This window comes from Equus asinus, chromosome 7 (assembly GCF_041296235.1).
Source record: "Equus asinus isolate D_3611 breed Donkey chromosome 7, EquAss-T2T_v2, whole genome shotgun sequence".
Classification (NCBI taxonomy): domain Eukaryota; kingdom Metazoa; phylum Chordata; class Mammalia; order Perissodactyla; family Equidae; genus Equus; species Equus asinus.
The window spans coordinates 55,926,685-55,949,103 of NC_091796.1; the positions used below are offsets into that span (position 1 = coordinate 55,926,685).

At 43.8% G+C, this 22,419-nt stretch overlaps 2 protein-coding genes across 56 annotated transcripts in view; one reads left to right on the forward strand and one right to left on the reverse strand.

Moving 5' to 3' along the window:
• Positions 1–8,945, forward strand: part of GNAL (G protein subunit alpha L) — a 147,659-nt gene extending 138,714 nt beyond the window's left edge. For all 6 annotated transcript variants that reach the window (XM_014829083.3, XM_070513464.1, XM_044773504.2 and 3 more), the window contains one exon: positions 4,846–8,945. In XM_014829083.3, the coding sequence (XP_014684569.2) occupies positions 4,846–4,992 (147 nt within the window). In that variant the 3' untranslated portion in view covers positions 4,993–8,945. The remainder of the gene's footprint in view (positions 1–4,845) is intronic.
• Positions 7,240–22,419, reverse strand: part of MPPE1 (metallophosphoesterase 1) — a 69,809-nt gene continuing 54,629 nt past the window's right edge. For 17 of the 50 annotated variants that reach the window (XM_070513440.1, XM_070513453.1, XM_070513447.1 and 14 more), the window contains 9 exons: positions 17,571–17,964; positions 14,383–14,491; positions 12,596–12,699; positions 11,873–11,947; positions 10,119–10,227; positions 9,891–9,956; positions 9,678–9,800; positions 8,937–9,077; positions 7,240–7,888 (listed from right to left, as the gene is read on the reverse strand). In XM_070513440.1, the coding sequence (XP_070369541.1) occupies positions 7,706–7,888; positions 8,937–9,077; positions 9,678–9,800; positions 9,891–9,956; positions 10,119–10,227; positions 11,873–11,947; positions 12,596–12,699; positions 14,383–14,491; positions 17,571–17,851 (1,191 nt within the window). In that variant the 5' untranslated portion in view covers positions 17,852–17,964 and the 3' untranslated portion in view covers positions 7,240–7,705. Of the gene's footprint in view, positions 7,889–8,936; positions 9,078–9,677; positions 9,801–9,890; positions 9,960–10,118; positions 10,228–11,872; positions 11,948–12,595; positions 12,700–14,382; positions 14,492–17,570; positions 17,965–21,192; positions 21,266–22,419 lie in introns of all 50 variants that reach the window. The other 33 variants (XM_044773509.2, XM_014829070.3, XM_044773513.2 and 30 more) reach the window with 7 other exon arrangements.

Consider the following 22,419-nt stretch of genomic DNA (forward strand, 5'->3'; position numbering starts at 1 on the left):
GGAGCATTTAGTCCATTGACATTCAAAGTAGCTATGGGTAAGTATGTACTTATTGCCATTTTGTTACTTTTTTTCTGGGTGTTTTGGTAGTTCTCTGTTCCTTTCTTCCTCTCTTGCTCTCTTCCCTTGTGATTTGATGCTCTTCTTTAGTATTATGTTTGTGTTCCTTTCTCTTAATGTTTTGTGTATTTATTATAGGTTTCTGGTTTCTGATTACCATGAGGTTCATATATAATAACTTATGTAAATAGTAATCTATATAAAGTTGATGGTCTGTTAAGTTTGACCTCTTACTAAAAGCCCTACTCTTTTACTCCCCTCCTCCATTTTATGTTTTTGATACCGTATTTAACCTTTTTTCTGTGTGTGTATATATCCCTTAATCTCTTATCATGGAAATGGGTAATGTTAGTACTTTTGTCTTTTGACCTTCCTATTAGCTTTATAGGTGATTGATCCACCACTTTTACTGTTATATTTGCCTTTATCAGTGATTTTTTTTTCTTTGATAATTTTCTTATTCCTATTTGTGGCCTTTTCTTTTGCACTTAAATAAGTTCCTTTAACATTTCTTATAAGGTTGGTTTATTAATGATAAACTCCTTTAGGTTTTGCTTGTCTGGAAAACTCTTTATTTCTCCTTCCATTGTGAATATTAACCTTGCCAGGTAGTATTCTTGGCTGTAAGTTTTTTCCTTTCAGCACTTTGAATATATTGTGCCACTCCCTCCTAGTCTATAAGGGTTTTGCTGAGAAGTCAGCTGATAGCCTTATGGGGTTTCCTTTGTGTGTAACTTGTTGCCTTTCTTTTGTGGCTTTTAGGATTCTCTCTTTATCTTTAATTCTTGACATTTTAATTATAATGTGTCTTTGTGTGGGCCTCTTTGGGTTCATCTTGTTTGGTGCTCTCTCTGCTTCCTGTACCTGGATTTCTGTTTTCTTCCTTAGGTTAAGAAAGTTTTTAGCTATTATTTCTTCAAATAGATTCTCTGCTCCTTTGTCTCTCTCTTCTCATTCTGGGGCACCTATAATCTTGAGTTAGTATGCTTGAGATTGTCCCAGAGGTCCTTAGACTCTCCTCATTCTTTTCAATTCTTTGTTCTTTTATCTGTGCAGTTTGGGTGATTTCCTCCAGTCTTTCATCCAGCTCAGTGATCCTTCCTTCTGTGTCATCTTCTCTGCTGTTGATTCTCTCTAGTGAATTTTTCATTTCCATTATTGTATTCTTCAGTTCTGATTGGTTCCTTTTTATATTTTCCAATTCTTTTTTGAAGTTCTATGTTCATCTATTCTTCTCCCAGTATCAGTGAGCATCCTTATGACTATTAGTTTGTACTCTGTATCAGGTAGATTGTTTATCTCTGTTTCATTTAGTTCTTTTTCTGAGGATTTGTCCTTTTCCTTTGTTTGAAACATATTCCTTTGTCTCCTCATTTTGCCTCTTTCTCTGTGCTTGTATCTATGTAGTAGGTAGGTCAGCTACATCTCCCTGTCTTGGAGAGGTGGCCTCATCTAAGAGATGCCTTATGGGGCCCAGCAGTGTGCTTCCCTCTTGTCACCAGTTCCAAATGTTCCAGGAGTGTCCCCTGTGTGGGTTATATGTGCCCTTCTGTTGTGACAGGATTGCTCTTGCTGCAGGTGCCCTGGGGTTGGGGGCTAGCCTGTCCCCCTGGCCAGCTGGTTCTAAGTCTCAGCTGTGTGCAGCTTCTACAGTCACTTTAGTCACTTTATTGGGTGTGGGGAGCCCAAGCACAGCTGGCTGCAAGATCTAATAGCACTCACATGCTGCTGTTTTGCTGTTGAGTGAGTAGGCCCCCAGTGTGGCTGGTTGCTAGGCTCAGGGGCTCACAATTGCTGTAGGCCTCTGGCCTATGAGGCTGTTATCAGCTCTCTCAGGAGTGCAGCTGAGTGGGGCCAGCCCCAGGCGTGGCAGCACACAGTTATTTCAGGCATTGGAATGTGGGGCAGATCCTGCGTGTCATTTGAGAAGGCCAGTGGCACAAGTCAGCTGCAGCCAACAAGCCCCACCACCCACAGGCCCACACACCCCATCAATGCAGTCCTGTTCTGCATGCATGCCCCACCCTGCCAAAGCAGACCCACTCACCCTTCTGCAGGGGTCCCACACAACCCGCCAGTGCAGGCCCACCCCTCACACACACCCTACCTGACCAAGGCAGACCCACTCACCCCACTGTAGAGGTCCTACATACCCACCTAAGTGGGTCTGCAAGTTCCCTGCACACTTCCTGGTGGGTGCAGCCAGTCCCTAGGGTGAGCTGCCTGTCCTAGCTGAGCTGGATTAAATCTGTGCTCTAGTGGATGGGGCCAACCCCTGTGCTAACAGACCAGGGGAAGAAATCCAATGGTGCCTGCCAGCATCTGTCTCAGCACACCTGTACTAGGTCACAGTAATGGCTGCCACCAGTGTCTCAGTCCCTGGGGAAGTGGGCCCAGCCACCTCCTGCCGCCCTGAAATGCACTCAGAGCTGATCAAGTGAGTCTCTTTTACCAAAGGACTGTGCACCTTTCTTTCTGGTGATTTTGTGTTGGTTTCCAGAATGGGTAATTCTGCATGTGGCCCTTTAAGAGCAGGCTTTTCTTTCTTTTATGTTCAGTAGTTTTTCTGTGTGTATTCTCCGTTAGTTTTAATAGCCAATAAAGCCAAGTGTTATGGCAGTCATCTCAGTTTTGCTGAATTCAAAGGCTGCTTGTTGTGGCATAGATGTCCCACTCCTCCAGGAAAAGGTTTGCACCTTAAGATTGCTCCTACCTGTGAAGCACCGTGGCTGGAACATGGTTTTTTCCTCAGCAGAGGAGTATTTCTGCCTCTTCCACCCCTGTCAGTGTTGTCCCTTGTTGTGGGGATTCTCTTTATCCAGTTTCCAGTTCTCTCTCAGAGGTGATTGTTCCACAGGTAGTTGTAGATTTGTTGTGTCTGTGGGAGGAGGTGAGTTCAGAGTCGTCCTACACCACCATCTTCCCAGCAATACCTGACACCCAGCCTTTTAAAGCAGAAGGTGCTGAGTGTGAGGTCAGCTCCCTGTGTCTTGATGCTCTTAGCACCTGTTAGAAGAAGCCCGTATTTTTTCTGGGCTATCTTCCTAGTATTTTATGAGCTCCCCTCAGATTTCTTTTACCTTTAACATTATCTCCTACAGAGAGGCCTCAGAGAGTCGGGCAGCAGCCAGGTGACCCACCCAGGCAGAGTCTGGAACTGCCCAGTTTTTCTTGATAAGCTTATTTCTGTCATTGTTAATGAAAATTACTGTGTTTAGAGATTTAAACTGTTTGAAGTTTGCAAACTGCAACAGTCTTTGTAATGAGTCCATTCCTTAAATGTTTGTTGCTCCAGGCAGGGACAAACTCATCAGATTATTACAGAGCAAAGCCTATTTTTTCATTCATTCACTACGCACTTACTCCATGAGTGCCGTGTCCCTCACCTGGTGCTTTAGGACTAAAAAGATATTCAATCTACACATTTAAGGGTCCATAAGTTTAAAAAAATGTTTAAAAATTGTTCAAGAGAAGCCCAACTATTGCTAAAAACAAGTCTCTCCTCCTAGGAGGAGTTTCACAACGTGATGAACATTTTCACAACACCCCTGCAAGGGCCCTGGCATTTCTCCAGGGGCTGTTTCCCAAGATGCTTTGCAGAAAAAGAAGGTGGGGGTGACTAGAGGACGTCCGGGGAGTCCTGTGAGCACCTGTGAGGAAAGTTGCATATGACCTCTGCATTAGTCTGGTCAGGCTGCCATAACAAAGTCCTGCAGACCAGGGGACTTAAATAACAGACATTTATTTCTCACAGTCCTGGAGGCTGGAAGTGTGAGACCAGGTGTCAGCAGGGGTGGTTTCTCCTGAGGCCTTTCTCGGCTTGTAGATGGCCATCTTCTCTCTGTGTCTTCACATGGACTCTGCTCTGTGTGTCTCCATGTCCTAATCTCTTCTTATGAGGACACTTTTCTTACTGGGTTAGAGCCCACCCTCATGACCTCATTTTAACTTAATTGCCTCTTTAAAGACCCTGTCTCCAAATACAGTCACACTCTGAGGTGCTGGGGGTTAGGACTTCAGCAGATGAATGGGGGTGGAGGGACACAATTCAGCTTATGACAGCCTCTCTCCACAGTGCCCCACTTAGCTTCACAATGCACATGAGCATGTCACACTAAGATGTCCTCACAAATCATGACTGATGACGTTTAACTCTGTGTTTCCCAGTTATCTGGCCACAGAGCATCTCTCTCCCAGAACACCCATGAACCTTCCACTGGTAGCCAAGGGACACCCCTAGGAACCTGAAGTTCTGTGTGGAGGAGGAGGCAACATGACCAATGCACTATCCATGCAGAGCCACTAACCATACCTGGATATTTAAGTTTAAATTATTTAAAAGAAAACGAAAAATTCAGTCTCCTTGTCTCATCAGCTCGTAATCGTGGCTACCAGTATGGGCAGGGCAGATGTAGAACATTTCTGTTATTGCAGAAAGTTCCACTGGAAGGCACTGGTTTAGACCTTCATTTGTGGAAAATTGTACCCTGAATTCTGCTTCCAGTGGCTGTCATTTAAAGGTACGTCCTGTTTCAACTGAACTCTGAGCTTCTGTGGGCAGGAGATGAGCATCAGGTTCTCCAGCAGCGTGTTCAGGGTTTCGTCAGTCCCTACGGCTGTGTTCCTGTGTCACACGAACAGGACAGCCACCCCAAACCCTCCAGTCTTTGATCCAAGTGTTGCCTAAATTCTTCTCCAAAAATTAACGGGGTAGGGGCAGTGTTCCCCTGTATCCCTGGGTGTGGTGGCGAGAGCCCCACAGCACAGCCGGCTCTTTTCTTGCAGAGGATCAGCACGGCGACAGGGGATGGGAAACATTACTGCTACCCACACTTCACCTGCGCTGTGGACACGGAGAACATCCGCCGGGTGTTCAATGACTGCCGCGACATCATCCAGAGGATGCACCTCAAGCAGTACGAACTCTTGTGAGGCGGCCCCGGGGCTGGCCTTCTCAGGCCTCCCCAGCCGCCTCTCCTCTCTCGGCCACCGGACCAGGTGGAGCATTTATTCCAGAACTGCCTGTCAGACCCAAGCCATGGTAGAAAGTAGTGAGTTCCCAGTTTCCTCCAGCTGCCATGTGTCCTGCTCTGTGTTGGCTCCGTGTATGTCCACCAAGCCTCTGGCTACCTCTGTCCCCCTCAGGTTTGGTTTGTAGCTTTTGTTTTCATTGAACACGGCCTTCCACGGCCTCCCCAGCTCCACCAACTTGTGTCACTGCAAACCGTCCATTCTCCCTTGGGTGAAATTTCTCTGGGTGGGGGCCCCTTTTATTCATCCATTCAGTGATTTATTGATTCATCAAGAACTTGATAGATGGGAGAGAAACGCATTTTTCTGAGTGACCAAGCGTGATTGTGGAGGCTTATGTATGATGTGGTGGGCCACACGCTTTCCAGTTTTGGCTTTAAGCTGCAGGTGGCTGCCCCTTCTGATCTGTGTTGGCCCAAGACTTGAGTAGACCCCAAGCCTCAGAGTGGAGGGAAACCCTTTCTCAGTCATATTTAGAGTCACTGCCAGCCTCAGGCACCTGAATTAGAGCTACTTTGAGCCTTTTACATTTAGGCAGAAAACCTGCCACATTCACTCCTGGGAAATGTGTCCTGGCTAAAAATGATTCTCTAGACATTCACAATGCTTGAGCAATAGTCTCCTTTCATATGTTCTTTTTGTTGTTTTATTCATGGTTTATTATACTGTACAGACCACAAAATGTAATATTACTTTGTATAACTACTAAAGAAAAACCCTTGTAGATCTTTGTGCCTTGATTATGGCTGTACCTGTAAAAGACATGTGTTTTTATTGTGCTAAACAGCTAAATGTCACCATTACCTGCTGCTTGCTCAGAAAAGGGGAATGAATGGTATCTGTAGAATTTAGGATATTTTATCAGGTTGGTACTTTTAAAAATGCTCCTTGATAAAATATATATGTATATATAAATTATACACATTAATTACATCTTACAAACAATGCTGTACCAACATCATAAGTTTCTTTCAGGGAACCAAGGATATTTTCTCCCTCCAGACAATAGGTTTCTTGATTCCTTTGCTATTTAAAGCCTTTTCCAAGTTCCCTGAGTAGGACTAGGTCAACCATTCCCTTGCTCAAAGCTTTGAACCACTTACTTGACCACAGATTCGACTGTAAACAAATAGCAAGAAAAATACAAAAGGATGTCAGTGTTTGCGTCTGGCCCAGGAGAACCAAAGGATGGCATCTTCATCTGCCTTTTGAAGAAGAAACATTACAAAACCTTTATTTGAAATATAAAGTCAAAATATACATTATAAAACCTTTACTTGAAAAGCGAAGTAAAAATATATGGCTATTTCTCAAACTTGAAAGATTTGCAAATGCAGCCTCAAAAGTGCTGGTACAGTCCACTCTCTGGAGAGCAAGAAGCACCGGAGCAGTGATGGTTCATGTTCGAGCCACAGCCTCCGCTTCCAAGGTAGTTCTCTTAGGTCGAAAATAATCTGGAAAGATGTCCAAAATTATATTTCAACAATACAACTCCCGAGAAGTGACAACCTAGCCTACATTGCTTCATGAATTTCCTTTTACTCTTTTATTTAATAGTTTAAAGTTTACTCTATAAATCAGCATTGTATAATCCTTTATAAACTTATCCACATTTACTTCTCCATGAAAGAAAGGATAAGTTTATAGACAATGCAAGAAACACATATTTTATCTCATTTTCACCAAATTCCTGTTCCTCCCATCCTTAACTGTTTCATAGAACTCTCAGTTGAACTGAGACAAAGTGGAAAATATTTTCAGTTTCCATTGCACTTTCAAAGTAAAACATGAAGAAAAACTGGAGATACACCCCCACACATACACAAAAAATGAAACTGTGTATTGTTACGTGCATTGTTACTCAACAACTCCCCTGTAACTATACCTATTTAAAAGCTTAATTAAAGAGCGAGCCAGACTCTTAGAAAAAACACAAAAAGAATACATTTGATCTGGCTAAAAATTATCAAGACATATTTACTTTTAAATACCAAAAGCCACTTCTAGTCCATTTTTCAGGTTTCTTTTAATCATTGACAGGCATTAAATTCAGATTTAACAACCTGGTCTGCTAGAGAGACAATTACACATATCTAAAAATCTGATTCCATTAATTTAGCACAGAAGTACAAAAGACTCTGAAAACAATTTATTCCTGCTTGTAGCATCTGAACTTTTATTTTGAGTGTACAGCTTATAGTATATAGGAATTTGAGAATCACGTCACAGGAAGATAGAAGCAATCCCATGGTCTGCGTCCGCCTAATCGCAAGCGTGTTCCGGGCTGCGGCTCCGTCTCGCGGAGGAAGGACTGTCTAGTGCATGCGAGTGATGCCATCGGTAGCTTTTACATCTTGTACAGAGACCATCTTTGATTATACATATATTTGATAAAATGAGAAAACAGACTTGTTGTAGAGGACGTGGTCCATTTTTTTGGCATGAGAACAGTACAATCAACTATTCGTTCTGCAGTAGTTTGCATCAGTGATTTAGAATTTCTATGATGCGCATAAAGACAGCCTACTTTGGTCTCCTCTCACCTAAGCACTGCCCAAAGTTCAGTTTCTTTGGTTTTGATATTTATTACTGAATGCAAAAAGTCTCCTGCTCTTCATGTTGTCTTAAATTTCCTGAGCAGCTTCCAGCCAAGAACAAAAGGTGAGCCTAGAAGCCCAAGGTGAACTAAGATGAGGACCACAAGGAAGCCGGCCGCTCCGCAGTACACGGTCAGAACGGTGTGCTCGAACGGGAGGTAGCACTTGGCGAGCGCGTACTCTGTGGGCGTCATGCTGCCCTGGAAGGGAGAGGAGAAGGTTAGGCTGCGCTCAGAGCTCCGTGCACAGCTCCAGCTCACAGTCTGACTTAGAGACAGCAGAGGAAGGGCAGCCTCCTTGCCTTACTCGGTGAGGCAGGGAAGCGGCTCTCCTCACGGGACACTGTGGGGGCACGGCCCTCAGCCTGCACAAGCCACCACCCACCAACCACAAGCACTAGCGAGAGAAGGAAGTCCGAGTGTGCTGAGTGGCGACGGTCTGGGGCTGACCTCTCCGGTGAAACCAGCCCCTGGCACAGTCACGCCTCTAAAAGAGAGTGAGCACATGCGAGAGACGCAGAGAGGCCTGGACATGTAGATCCATGGTCATCGAGGGACAAGGAGTACTAGGCTATTTTCATGCAGTTGAGGCTAAAATAAGCACTCTGTGACCTAGAAATACATGTGCCAGGGGCATCTCGGTGGGCTTTTTTCTTCTTTGGCAGACATTTTTGCTATGTGGGATGACAGTGGCGAATGTTTTCATTCACTTTGCATTTGAAAACATGAGTTTTTCCCCATCTTTTTAAAAGTAAAAGTACCTGACAGAAAAGCATTGTGAACTGGATGCTGGGACCATGGGTAAAAGAAAGCAGCTGAAACATCAGGCGGCCGCTAAGTGAAACAACACCTCTGATCACCTTGCAGGAGTGGTAGCATTGTTCTGCCAGGGCAGATGCACATGCTGGGAAAACAAGGTGACTGAGTGCAGCTAATGAAGAAGCGATCCTGGCTCCCTAGAGGATCACACGCACGGAGCCTAAGATCAAAGGACGCTGCTGTCCCTGAGGGAGCAAACGCTGTAAGACGCCCCTCCCCTCGGGCCTCCAGTAATAAAGACATGTTTACTTGTCCCCAGAGCGGTGTTGAGACAGAGGGCAGTGTGTCAAGCTCAGTGTGCGTGTGGAGTGGGGGGAGTTTATTTATGGCTTTGGCATATTTTTACAGATTGCAGCAATTAAATAGTTGATTACTGTGTTGACTTAAATACTTATGAAAGCTTTCTGATGAAAATAAATGTTCACATTACCATGATGAAGCTGGGGTTGTTTCTGTTCCTCCAACTGAAAGACGGCACGCTGAGCTCGGGGGTCCCGGCCCCGTGGAGCACCTCGCAGGCGCTGTGCGTGTGGCCACTCAGGACCAGGCGCGGCCGGAGCCACCACAGCAGCTGTCGCGCCCAGGGGACAGCAGCAGACAGTTAGTGCTTGGAGGGAGCCCTGACAGGGCCCAAAGCCAGGCCGTCGCTGATGTCCTTAAGTTAAACGTGAAATCCCTACCGGGTAGGATGCTTTATGTTTTCCTTGAAATCCTCCGCTTTGTTTAGACTCTGTCAAAACTAAGTTCAGGCTCTCAGGGAGAATCTATTCTTCTTACCCCCGATTTTATATTTTTTAAATCTATTTTATCTTTTTAAATATTTTTATAAACTTATCTCATAAACATATTTATATTTTACATAAATATGTTACATTATATATTATATAAATATTTATTTAAGGAAGCACATTTTAATTAAGTCCCTAGAAATTTAACTGTAAGTTCCATTCACATTTCCAAATACATTTAAGTTAGTGGGAAAACTTTGAATAAAGAATAACTGAGATTATTAACTCAATATTAGGAAATAGAAGTGGATTTACTATGGGGGGGGAGGAAGAAAACGATGACGTGAAAATCTGAGATACTGCCAACACCCTCCCCTCCGTCCTCAGGTCAGTAACTGTGAAGGTCATCTGTTTGCTGGTCAGCAGCCGGGACAGGAGCAAACCTTTTGTGAGGCCTCCCGAGAAAGCACGTCGTATCTCTCCTTAAAGGGGATGTCCCTTTCATCTGCAGGGGCCGCATCCTCCCCGGAACAGTTAGCATCGCTTCTCCGGTAAAGTGGAAAATGCTGCCCAGGGTTTAGAGAGGAGTCAGGTGTGACTTCATGAGGCCCTGGGTGGTGCTGCCAAATACTGGGGCCACTTTCTCCCCCGCTCACCTGCACAAGGACTGGGGCTGACGCTGGCAGTGGCGGTCCATCTCCACACCGGCTGGAGCGATGCTCCTGCTGGTCAAACATCAGTTAACCTGGGAAACCCAGCCTGCACTGAGTGGTAGGAAGGGCAGAGGGAGCTGAGAGGTGCACAGAAGCACCAAGGGTGCCTACTGGCTGTGCTCAGAAGACGCAGGAACAGAGGGCACCTGTGCTGTTCGGAGGATCTCCTACCTCTCGGGAGCAATTCAGTTTGTGAGAAATTTCGATGAGTTCAGCTTCCGCTTCAGAGCAGATGTTGCAGCTGTCCCCTTCCAGTGCGACACTGTTGACCATCACAAAGCTGAGGCAGATGGGAGCAAGAGTCAGGGCCACTGGGCTTCCCGTGGATCGTCTGCTCGCAACATTGTTCCCGTGGAACAAAAGCTAAGCATCCACAGTAGGAAGAAATACGGCCCAGAACAGCTTTAAATCTCAACTAATCTGTGTTTTTAGGCATGAGTTGATACTAAGACAACAAAATAGCATTCCTGGGAGTGGAGTCCAGGATACGGTAAAAGGATTTTTAACCCTGAACTTGTGAAAAATCCCAGATTACAGAAGCTCTGAGGTCAGACTACCACTACTCAGCATCTAACTACATGTCTGTGCCTCATCTGTAAAATAGGGATGTAACAGTACACCCACGCCATCAGCTCATTGTGAGGATAAAGGCAATACTACAACACAAGAGAGCCTGCCACTGGAAAGGACTCAGTAAGTGTTAGATCCTGTTATCACCAAGTAAAGTGAACTGCGGGCGCGGGCACGGTTCAGTGACATCCACACACTCAGCAAACATAACAGGGCGGGGGTGGGTGGGCATTAGAGCTAACTGGTTTGGATAATCCCAAACTAGATAATAACAAAGTCAGGTATCCTTTGCAATCACTTTACCTTAATTGTATTTTTATAGACTCCCATTAAATATGCTTTTATTTCCTACACATCTATAAACTGGGCATGAAGAAGGTACCTATTGGTAAATATTGGTTGAAATTTAAAGAATTTTAGAGATGAGGAGCTCACCAATCAAATGATCTGAAATATAAGTGTGTTTCCAGTTTCTTAAACTCTCTACCTTGGGAGAGACATAACTCAAACTGTGTCAAGTCTCCGCCTGACTTAGGAAGGAGGCTACTAGGGACTCGCCCTACAGACAAAGGGAGGGACGGCATGAGCCTCTTTGGAGAACCCACTGCATTTTGGTCTCTGGGAGCTTCAAACAGGTTGTCTCAGTTGACGGGCCTAGTGAGCTGCTACGGCACAAGTCAGCGGGGTACCAGGCACCCGCAGGAAGGATATGATCAAAATAGAAAAAAACCTCCTCTCCCCCCTTTTCCTCCTCCACTAGGTCTGCAACTAGAATAGTGTGTATGGTCTTGTTCACTGTGCTGCCAACACACACACGGACCAGAAAGAATCCAGAGAAGGATATGGAAATGGCCACACAGAGGGGGAACTGGTGCCGATGGCGAGACTGCAGGGTTAGGATGCTTTGATCTAAAAACCAGGGCTGATGGAAGTTGGGGTGGGTGCATAGCTACAGAGCATGATGAACACACTTGCCACCAAATCCTAGGACACCATAACCACAGAAACATCCTTTATAAAGGAAAATCAGTACATTTTGAATAAATAAAAAATACTCCTTTACAAAATGAGATGATGAAATTTCCATCACCCAGAGACAGCACAGACAGAGAGAACAAAATTCCCTCCGTGGCTAGACAAAGTCATAGACTAACCAATTCACTGTGGGTTGTTAGGGAAAACCACAGTGACAACTCCAATGGTGACCATCAGCGAGGACAGCCTGAGGTACTTTATTCAGAGACCGTAAACCAAGCCAGACAGAGCATGAGTTTGACCCGGTATGGCAGTCACCCTTGAAGAATTGAGTTTCCAAGGACTAAAGGTCTTCATAAGAATTCACAAATAATACTCACTTAATTCCTTTCCAAGAAAACAGCCTTTCAGGGTTGAAAACCTTCTCAAATCGTTTTATTTTATATGTATTCATCCTACATTCAATTGTAGAAAGAAACATTTTTCAGAACAATCCATTTTAGAACCTCTTAAGAATTATCGAGAACATGGAAAATGACTTTCAGGATTTGAGTGCCAGCCTTGCATTGTTAATTCAGAGCTCCAGCTGGCCCCAGGCTATCAAGGTGCAACTCTCAGCTCCACTACTGACTAACCACGAGGCCTGGGGCAATTGACTTAGTCCCCGGGGCCTCAGTTTTCCCATTGGTACGATGGATAAAATAATCAGGTCGTGGTAAAGATTGCATGAGATAATATATGGAAGTAAAGTGCTTAAAACAGGTTAGCACATCATAAGCACTATATAAATACTAGCTATTAAAGTCTAAATTGTCTTGTTTCCTGATTCCCAAAGAAAATAATTGCCATTAAATGAAAGTTTCAAGTTAGAATCACTCAAGGGCACATACAAATCATTCATTAAACAGAGATTTGTTGAGAATGTACAATGCACCAAGAGAGAAATCCTTGCCTTCATGGAGCTTACATCCCAGAGCTCATGTCTTTCAAGGAATACAAATTTCCTCCATACAGCACAAATAAGGCTTTCGCCTGAGTTATACCAGGCTTAAAGTCATAGTTACCAAAGCTTTCGTGGTGCAATGCTTTAGTGAACTACTTACTGGTAGTGGAAGCCAATGTCATGGTTGCCAGCAACTACCTTCAGCTGCACATGCTGTGGGTGTCTGAACATTTTCTGAAACCGCTTGACATCGTCTGCCCAGGCCTGTGACAGAAAAGGGTCACTGCTGAGACCCAAAGAACCTTCTCTTCTCTGTGGCTAAAAAAATGCTCCCTATTTTGAAGGTGAGAAGTTAATTCCCCCGTCCAAATCAGATGTTCATAAAGCTAATGCAGAACTTACTTAGAATTTCTAATTCTATGTCATACTTTTTTCCAAGACTAACAATATTTTAATTATTTAATTTCATGATAAACTTTGATTAAACGGTATCCTCCCATCTTAAAACATTCACTGGTATCCTCAAAATATTTGGTTCATACACCTATTATTTCAAAATCCCCTTAAGACCGTGCATGGAGCCCAGGTTGAGAATCACTTCAGATCTGGACATGTTATAAGAACAGGTTCTGAGGAAATGTCAAGCAAATTCTCATGTCTCAACCAAGATAAGTATGAGCACGTCCCTCAGCATTGGCATTTCCCTGTGACTATGACTGTGGGAATGAGAACTGATGACACATGGGAGAAAGACAGACAAAATCCAACAAATATTTCAAGATTATTCTGACATTTGCTTTAACAATTAAAGCTTGAGAATTGTGTTCATATAGTTCTTATTTTTATTAAGCCAAAAACATCAACTGGACAAACACTCTAGGGTAGATAATACCTAGTTAAATAATAATCAACCTAAAACTTTTAAATCTGGCCTAACCTGGGAAACACACTGGATAGAGAATCCTTCAATACATTTACACAGACTTCACTTTAACAAATAATATTTAAAGTCAGAATAACATAAAATCAGAATATAAGCTTAGAAAAACATAAAAACAAACTGTTGCCCTTAATTTGCAAAAGCAACATATATATACAACCTCATTTTATAACAAGTTGCTTTTTACATATAGCATGTCCATGATCTCCTATTTAATTATGGACTAGATTATAACAAACATGCAATCCTATAAACTGTCGGTTTCTATCATATTTGGACTAAGACTTTCTTCGTACAGCTTTTGGATTGTCCTGGGAAATGCCAATTAATTTTTTTATTGTCTTCCAAAAACTATTAGTAACTGAACATTTTTAACTAAGTAGCAAGAATAGCTCTTTTTTTTTTTTTCATTAATTTCGGGAATGTAATAAGCAAAGCATTCTGAAAGCAAAGGTGAAAACAGCCTTTCTCTTCTTTTTGTGGAAAGGCTTACATCACCTCATCACCCAGGCAGAGGTGAAGCGCCTGCTGAAGGCAGAGGAACCTCATGCCAAGGCTACTTGGCTCCTTCGACACCTCTCCCTCAGAAGAAAGAAACTAAGAGGAGATGAGCAAACACCTTTTGTAGCACAATTCTCATAATTCAGTGGCTGGATGAAAGCATAAAGTCAAGTTACATTTCAATATGTATTCTGTAATTCTGGTGACAAATGAAATAGCATCCATCTTGCCTAATTTTTCCTTTTCTAGAGCGGTTCATGGGAACATGCATTCCAACAAAGTGATGTCTGGCTAATCCACACACTGCCTACATAGACAAATCAAGAGCCAATCTAACTCAAGATTGGTGTTAGACACAGACCCTAGTGATCTTCAAGACAGACTATACATTTTTAATACTGGTACTAAGTAAAACTTCCAACCCTAGCTGATATTGATTCATGGATTCTCTGGGCTGCCTGTGCCGGAGCCTCAAAGCAGGATTAGGGTGCCTGGATCACACTCACCTGGGAGGAGCTCCACTTTCCTTCATCAAAGATGTCCCCCAGAATGAAGATGACTTCTGGCTGCAGCAACCACAGAGCCGTCTGGAAGGCTCTCTCCATTTGCCATTCCCTTGAGGACAACAGGAAAACGTACGGCATCAGTCTGTTTCTTGGGTGGTGCTTACTATTGTCTTATGGGCCATTTAAAAAGTTAACTAAATGATCCCATTTTCCTTTCATGGCCCCACCCATGCATTCCCATCCTCTGCTTGGAAGGGCCAGAGTCCATATCCAATAAAATGTGGGGAACAAAGGCACCAAAGGAGAATAGGGCTGTCCCTCCCACACATCACCCCTATGTAGTACCCGCACATCAGGCCCCACATTGCACACCAAAGCCATCACTGAGTCATGAGAGCCCCAGAGGTCTGAGAGAGCTTAATGCAGCTTCCAAAGATGCCCATTGTGGACTAATTGTGCACCACATTGAGGAGATGATAGCATCTGGCTTAAGTTTCACTTCTTGAAGGGACCTCAACTTCCTTCCTGCCTTCAGAGTTGGGGGGAATCAGTGACAGAAACAGACTAGCCAATATCAAAACTATACATCCTTTAGGCTTCAGACATACAAGTAGTCATCCTGTAGGTAAGACAAGCAAATGGAAAGAGCCTGGGATCTGGAACCTGAGAGGCAATGGCTTAACACCCCAGCTCCACTCTCTAACCAGTTGTGTGGCCTCGAGAATATGGCCTAGTCTCTCCGAATCTTAGTTTCTTCATTGACAAATGGAGATAATAAAAGCTACTTTCACAAGATAGTTATGGGATTCAAAGAGACAGTATTTGTAAAGTGCCCAGCACAGCACCAGCACACAGTAGGTGTTCAAAAATATCAATGCTTTCTCAACCCTTCCTCTTCTCTCTAACCAACTACGACCTATGTCATTTTCCTAAGGATCCCAATTCTTCCTCCTTTTTAAGGGATGCTCCTGGCTGCTTCTCCCCTACGAAAGAGCAACGTTACGTCCTGGGGCATATAAGAAGGGGAAGGGAATTTCTGGTTAGAGGAGACTTTTTCAGCCCCCACGTAAAGCGCTGCATGTACACATCTTCACTCAGGATACCTCTCAAAACACGTTTCTCAGTTTTTCTTTTTTAATGTTATTCACCCTGCAGAAGACAACACCTGAAAACACCAGCAGCAAGAGGTCAGAGAGGACCGCTTGGGACTGGTCATAAATAAAGCTCAGTTTGTAAGGCTCAAACAAAGCCAAAAGAACCCAAGTCTCACCCTGGCGCTTCTCTAGCTCACACATCTTCTGGTTTAAAACTCTGAGTGAAAACATAAAGCAGCCCCTCCATCTTCCCTTCTTTCATCTTGCCCTTTTCACCCACCCCTGGGACATTACAAATTTCACCCTCCCACCTGACATAAAGTTCATCCATATCCACAGCATTCTGAAGAGGTTCTGACTTGCAAGAATACAGACCTGTTCAGAGAGGCACAAGTGAAGCCATGGTGAGGAATAGGGGTCAGGGTGCCCAGTCAGCAGGGGCAAGAAGGGGGCTCTGCTGACCGGTGGTTGAAAGCCCCCATCAGTCACCTCTTGGACATTATTCACAATGGCCAAAAGGTGGAAGCAACCCAAATGCCCATCGACTGGTGAATGGATAAACAAAATGTGGTCTATACACACAATGGAATATTATTCAGCACTGAAAAGGAAGGAAATTCTAACACATACCACAACATGGGTGAACCTGGAGGACATTATGCCAATTGAAATAGGCCAGACACTGGGGCCGGCCCGGTGGCACAGCGGTTATGTTTGCATGTTCCGCTTCAGCAGCCAGGGGTTCACCAGTTCAGATCCCGGGTGCAGACATGGCACCGCTTGGCACGCCATGTTGTGGTAGGCGTCCCACATATAAAGTAGAGGAAGATGGGCATGGAGGTTAGCTCAGGGCCAGTCTTCCTCAGCAAAAAGAGGAGGATTGGCAGCAGTTAGCTCAGGGCTAATCTTCCTCAAAAAAAGAAAAAATAGGCAAGACACAAAAGGACAAATACAGTAATGATTTCACTTATATGAAGGACCTAGAGTAGTCAAATTCATAGAGACAGAAAGTAGAAGGGTGTCGGCCAGGAGCTGTGGGGAGGGGGATTGGGGAGTTAGTGTTTCATGGGGACAGAGTTTCAGTTTGGGATGATGAAAAAGTTCTGGAGATGGATGGTGGTGATGGTTGCACAACAATGTGACTGTACTTAACGCCACTGAGCTGTACATTTTTTTTTTTTTGAGGAAGATTAGCCCTGAGCTAACATCTGCTGCCAATCCTCCTCTTTTTGCTGAGGAAGACTGGCCTTGAGCTCACATCATGACCGTCTCCCTCTACTTTATATGTGGGACATCTGCCACAGCATGGCTTGCCAAGGGGTGCCATTTCTGCTCCCAGGATCTGAACCAGCAAACCCAGGACCACCGAAGCAGAATGTGCGCACTTAACCGCTGTGCCACCGGGCCGGCCCCTCTGAGCTGTATACTTTTAAATGCTTGAGATGGTAACTTTTATGTTATGTGTATTTTACCACAATTAAAAATAATTTTTTAAAAAGCTTTCTGGTGGGAAACAGACAGTCTATGCTGGGCAGCTCTAGGCTGGAGAGACCAGACCTGATCCTCTCCCCAGGAGTCAGCCACAAGTCTGCTCTGCTCCTCCTGGCACCCAGAGCAGGCAAAACCCAAGTGGGCTCAAAATGACACGCCAGTGACTGTGGGAGGGGGCCACCAACCCAGCTCTGTTTCCTCCTCTGCCCAGGGGAAAGGGAAACCTACCTCTGCTGACCACGCCCATGTGCCGGGCACTGCTGTGAGCATTCTCTTCACACAGCCTGTGAAATCCTCATATTAACCCAGTTACAAACAAGGAGCAGAGAGAGGCTCCGAGGGGCCTAGTAACTTGCCCAAAGTCACAAGTCTCAAACCCAAACCTGCCTCCTGAATTCCAGGTCCTTGTATATAATAGATGCTCAGTAAACAGTAAGTTCAAGGGAAAGTCAAATGCCCCATATGTCCTTCTTTGAGAGGAAAATAACTAATGACTACTCATTAACTCAACAACTAATGAAGCCATTAAGCCTGACCTATGGAGAGAGGGTTATACTTTTTTGCTTACAGAATTTCAGAAAGATTCCTGATTTGGGCTCCTACCTTCGTAATTTGTCTAGCCAGTGGCCTCTTACTTCCCCCAGCAAGTGGGTATCAGCCAAAAACATGGCTTTCAGCACAGGGTCAAGAGTCTCTTGTTTGCCATCATAGGCTGGAGTTTTCACCTCAGGCCAATTACACCGAAAGATCACTACATAATAGATTAAAAATTCACAAAATAGAAGCACAGCAAAGACAACAGCTGTGAGCTTCAACAGCAAGAAACTCCTCTTCTTTAACAGACAGAAATTCTGCCTTCCAAACCACAGTCTGATTGTAGCCATTTCTCCTGCCCAGAAGTTGCCAGCAACCAACTCAAATCCATCAATAATTCACCATGAGAAAACTGTAGAATCCTGGGTGAGGTGCAGATGGTGTCCAGGTCTTAGCCATGTACCTACAGGGAGAAGGGAAAAGATTGGGTTATGTTCCTTAATAATGCCACTGTCGGGGCCAGCCCGGTGGCATAGTGGTTAAGTTCATGCACCCTACTTTGGCGGCCTAGGATTTGCGGGTTCAGATCCCAGGTGTTGGACCTACACACCACTCATCAAGCCATGCTGTAGTAGCGTCCCACATACAAAGTAGAGGAAGACTGGCAAGCATGTTAGCTCAGGGCCAATCTTCCTCACCAAAAAATAATAATGCCACTATCACCAGCTCCCTCTATTAAGAACTCATGAGTTAAGAATCCTATCTATAGTCCCAAATAAATTGTCCTGCACTTTTACGATGATAATATGTCAGATTACTGATAAGGAAAACAATTGGTTTCCTCGGAGGTCTCTATATGCCAGAATAATGCTATTAGAATTATGTCCCTACTAAGATGATAAAGCTTTATTACCACTTTGGAAATCATTAGATGGGAATCTATATCCATCAGAAGGATGTTAAGGTAGGAGACATAAGAGGAAAAGTCCACAAATAGGATGTTGGTGTAATTTGACTCCCAAAGGATTCCCTACCACCCCTCCTGGATGTTAAACATCAACAAGTCATAAGCCCCCTGTAATGTGTTGCCTTTGGTGTGAATTCATCACTTTTCCATACTCTTTTCCACAAAAGAAGTGAATATTCACGGACAATGGGCTTCAGAGATCTGAGCACTGCATTCCACTCCGGGTCAGAGGCCGGGGCTGACGGAGCCACCATCTGTGACCACTGCCGGCAGATTATATATGTTTTCACAAAAGTGGGTTTTCACCCGCAAATTAGCCTTAAAACTCTGGCCAGCCGTCTTTTATAAGACATTTACCTGCAGGGCTTTCTCTATAGGAACCTTTAAAATGTTTGTGGATTCATCTGAATCGAAGATGAACTTTGCATCCTATAAAGAAAGCATCTATTTTTGACACATCTGAAGAGAAAGGTTGGTAAAAGGATGGCCTGAGATAGGCCATAAGATGTAGCATTCTGCTTAAGGTTCCTCAACTGACGCTCAAGACAAGAATCTTAAAATAGGTGGTGACCTGGAGGCTACCGAACTCAGACAGGGGAGAAGCTCCAGAAGTCTTGCAGGGGGTGGGGGCTGTGAGAGACCCTGGCCACACATCCTAATTGAGCCAATAAAGAAAGAAAATCCTTTTCTAAGGAGATGACTTTCTAAGATGAATCTAGGAAACTTCATATGGTTGATAGGCAAGGAGTCAAGAACACTCTCATTTCTATAGGAGTTAAAATAATCCCTGTGAAATTTAGTTTCCAGAACTATTCACATCTGCACATCCAAGTCCCTATAAAGACCCTAGCTTACTTCACAGTGGTGTTCTGTCATAAGCAACCATTCAGATATAGACAATTTCTAAAACCTTACCTAAAGAAAAAGAAATAGGAGTGAACATGTATTTTGAGCCATTATCAAAAGTCTAAAACATAACCCCAGAAGTGGAAATACCTTCAGAAAGTGATAAATGAGGAAACCTCTTCGTGACTATTCAAATGTGGTGCTGGCAATTGTTATGCTGTAGTCTTAAGTACTTACTTCCATTTGTGGTTTTTAGGAAGAAGGTGAAATGATAGCATAGGAGTGAAATAAATGGCACTATGCCTCAAGTCTTCATCCTTCCTCTGTCTGCACTGGAATGGCATTATTTATATTAAGTTCTTGATTAAAGAGGGAACAGTATACAGAACAGTGCTAGATTTTAAATACAGCTGGCCCTCCATATTCACGGTTTTCACATCCCCGGATTCAACCAATCCTGAATGGAAAAGCCCACGATGGTTGTGTCTGTACTGAACATGTATAGACATTTTTTTCTTGTCATTATTCTCTAAACAATACAGTATAACTATTTACATGGCATTTACATTGTAATAGGTATTATGAGTAGTATAGAGATTATTTAAAGTATACGAGAGGATGTGTATAGGTTAAATGCAAATTCTACACCATTTTATATAAGGGATTTCAGCATCCATGGATTTTTATATCCGCAGGGGGTCCTGGAGCCAATCCCCCACAGATACTGAGGGATGACTGTATGTCCTTTCAGATAAAGAGGTCAAAAGCAGCCTCACATGTAATCTGGGATCAACTGCTCTTACTGGAATTGTACTCAGAAAATCCACAATATCTTTATCAACTGGGTCTGGATCATCAGTGATTGAATACCATACAAAATTCTCTTTACTTAGAACTTCCTTGCCACCTCTGTTTTCTCTAAGGTTGAACCACATGTGCCACATAACTAGAATCACCATATACTTTATATTCCAACCAGGGACAACCTTGAGAGTCAAAAGTGGCTCTAATGATAATAAAAACAAGGCAATGATGGAAACCAGGACTATTTTAGGCAACTCAGGATGTGTAGTCACCCTCTGCATAACTCTACCCCATAAGGCTAGCACTTAATCAGATGAAAATGAGGAAAACATAACAATGCTTTTTTGCTGCTATCCATCAGTCTGCAATCAAACTTTAGAATAATTGTACAAATGCTGTTAGTAACCATTCACCAGTGTGGCTAAGAGTATGGACTCTCTCCTTGGCTAATATTCATAAAAGAGAAAAAAGAGAGACACTCTAAGGGATAATAAATATATTCCTTAAAACCATCTCATTTCCTTTGTTTTGACGCAATCTAATATATCAAAAGCAACCATTTGATCTTACTATCTCATTTTCTTTCAAGAGGCCTAGAATCTCCCAAACCCTAAAAGCTAAGGCCAAAAAAGCAGTTGAAACCTCCTAAAACCTTAATATTTCCTCAGACCACAGAGGACTAGCTGAGAACAATGGAACCACAACCTTCTAGGGTTGGATGTAGGGTTCTTCTAGTATGCAAACCCTTGCTCCTTATAGGTTCCAAGTTTCCCAGGATGAAAACCAGAATGACAACTTGATAATTGCTTTTCTACACCCACTTCTGTGAATCAGAGAGAACCTTGTTTCATTAGTGATGACTAAGATCTTGGAACAAGCAAGGAGAGAGGAGTGGCCTGGAAACAAGGAAAGTGGACATGCCCTGGTAAGCGCAGCCCAGGGTAGGGTTCAGTGGTTGGACAGGACACAAAGCTATGGTCCTCCAGCTTCTCTGGACCAAAAGAGAGCAGGGTGGATGACATGGAGAGACAAGCCATGGGTTTGCACTCACAGGCAACAGGAGCTCTCTCTGACCTGATTCCCTGATTCCTGTGTCCATTTGATTCTGCTGAGCCCACTCAGGATGGCCTCACCTCCAGGCTGACTGCTGTGTAAACAGGACTAATTAGTCAGTTCAGATAAGGAGGGCGGAGCAAACAAACCAAAGGTTAGGGAGCCCTGCCCTTCCCTCAAATGTCTATGTTCTTTTTTCTACAAAGAAATAAAAAATATTCTCCACAGAGCCATTCAGATAGAGGAGTTGCTAAGAAAGAAGGAAGGAGGGAAGAAGGAAGGGAGGAGAAGGAGGGAAAGTGGGAAGGAGGAAAGGAGGGGAAGAAGGGAAAAAAATAGAGGGAGAGCAAGGAAGCTAACTGGTGCTGTCACAGATTTTCTTGAGAAAACCCTAAGACCATGTGAATCAGCTCTCTGGTATAATGTGATCATTTTTAAAAAACAGAACTCCTCATCAGAGTGAAAACCCTATTTGACAACTTCTGACACCAAATCCTCACACTGACTTCTTTTTGCTCAAATCTTGGAAAACTACCATTTTTCCTCTATTCAAAACTCTTTGTATTACTCATCAAATTAGGTATTTCCAATATTGTCTTCAATGTTATGGCCAAAGTACATCCCTTTTACCTTCTGAAATGAACAGAGTAATTTTTAGGGCTGATGGGGGTGGAGGAAGGGATCCATTCTCTCCCTAGAAATGGCACAGCAAGGCCACCATGCCAGGCACCATCTGAAACCAAACATTAGGTAATGAGATGTCACTCCTACCTGACGGCTGCTTCTAGAGGGGTATAAAGGGACCTTCTCCTTGTGCTCACTTCTTGCACTAAGTCTGAAGCCAACCTCAGGGACAGAGTGCTTCCTCATTTTTGGACACAGCTGAAGGAAACTTGCTAACCACAAGCAATTGGGAGCCATGGAGACAGTCCTACCACCGGGACAGACATGCACAAACTGAGCCTGCCCTTCTTGGCAGGAAAGGGGAAAACCTAAGAGCTCTATGGGTAATTAGCAGTTCTTGTTCCTCTTCCACTATTTTATCCTGTTATGAATACCCACCCAGGCAGAGCAGCAGGGTTGAAATAAAAAGAACCCAATCTGCAGCTCTGCTCTGTGACCTTGGGCAGGCCACCTATCCTTTCTGAGCCTCATATTGGGGATCACAGTACTACCTCCACTGATGTCATGGAGATTGACAGAAATAATCTTTTTTTAAAAAAGTAAATCCTGAGTGACATGGTGAAG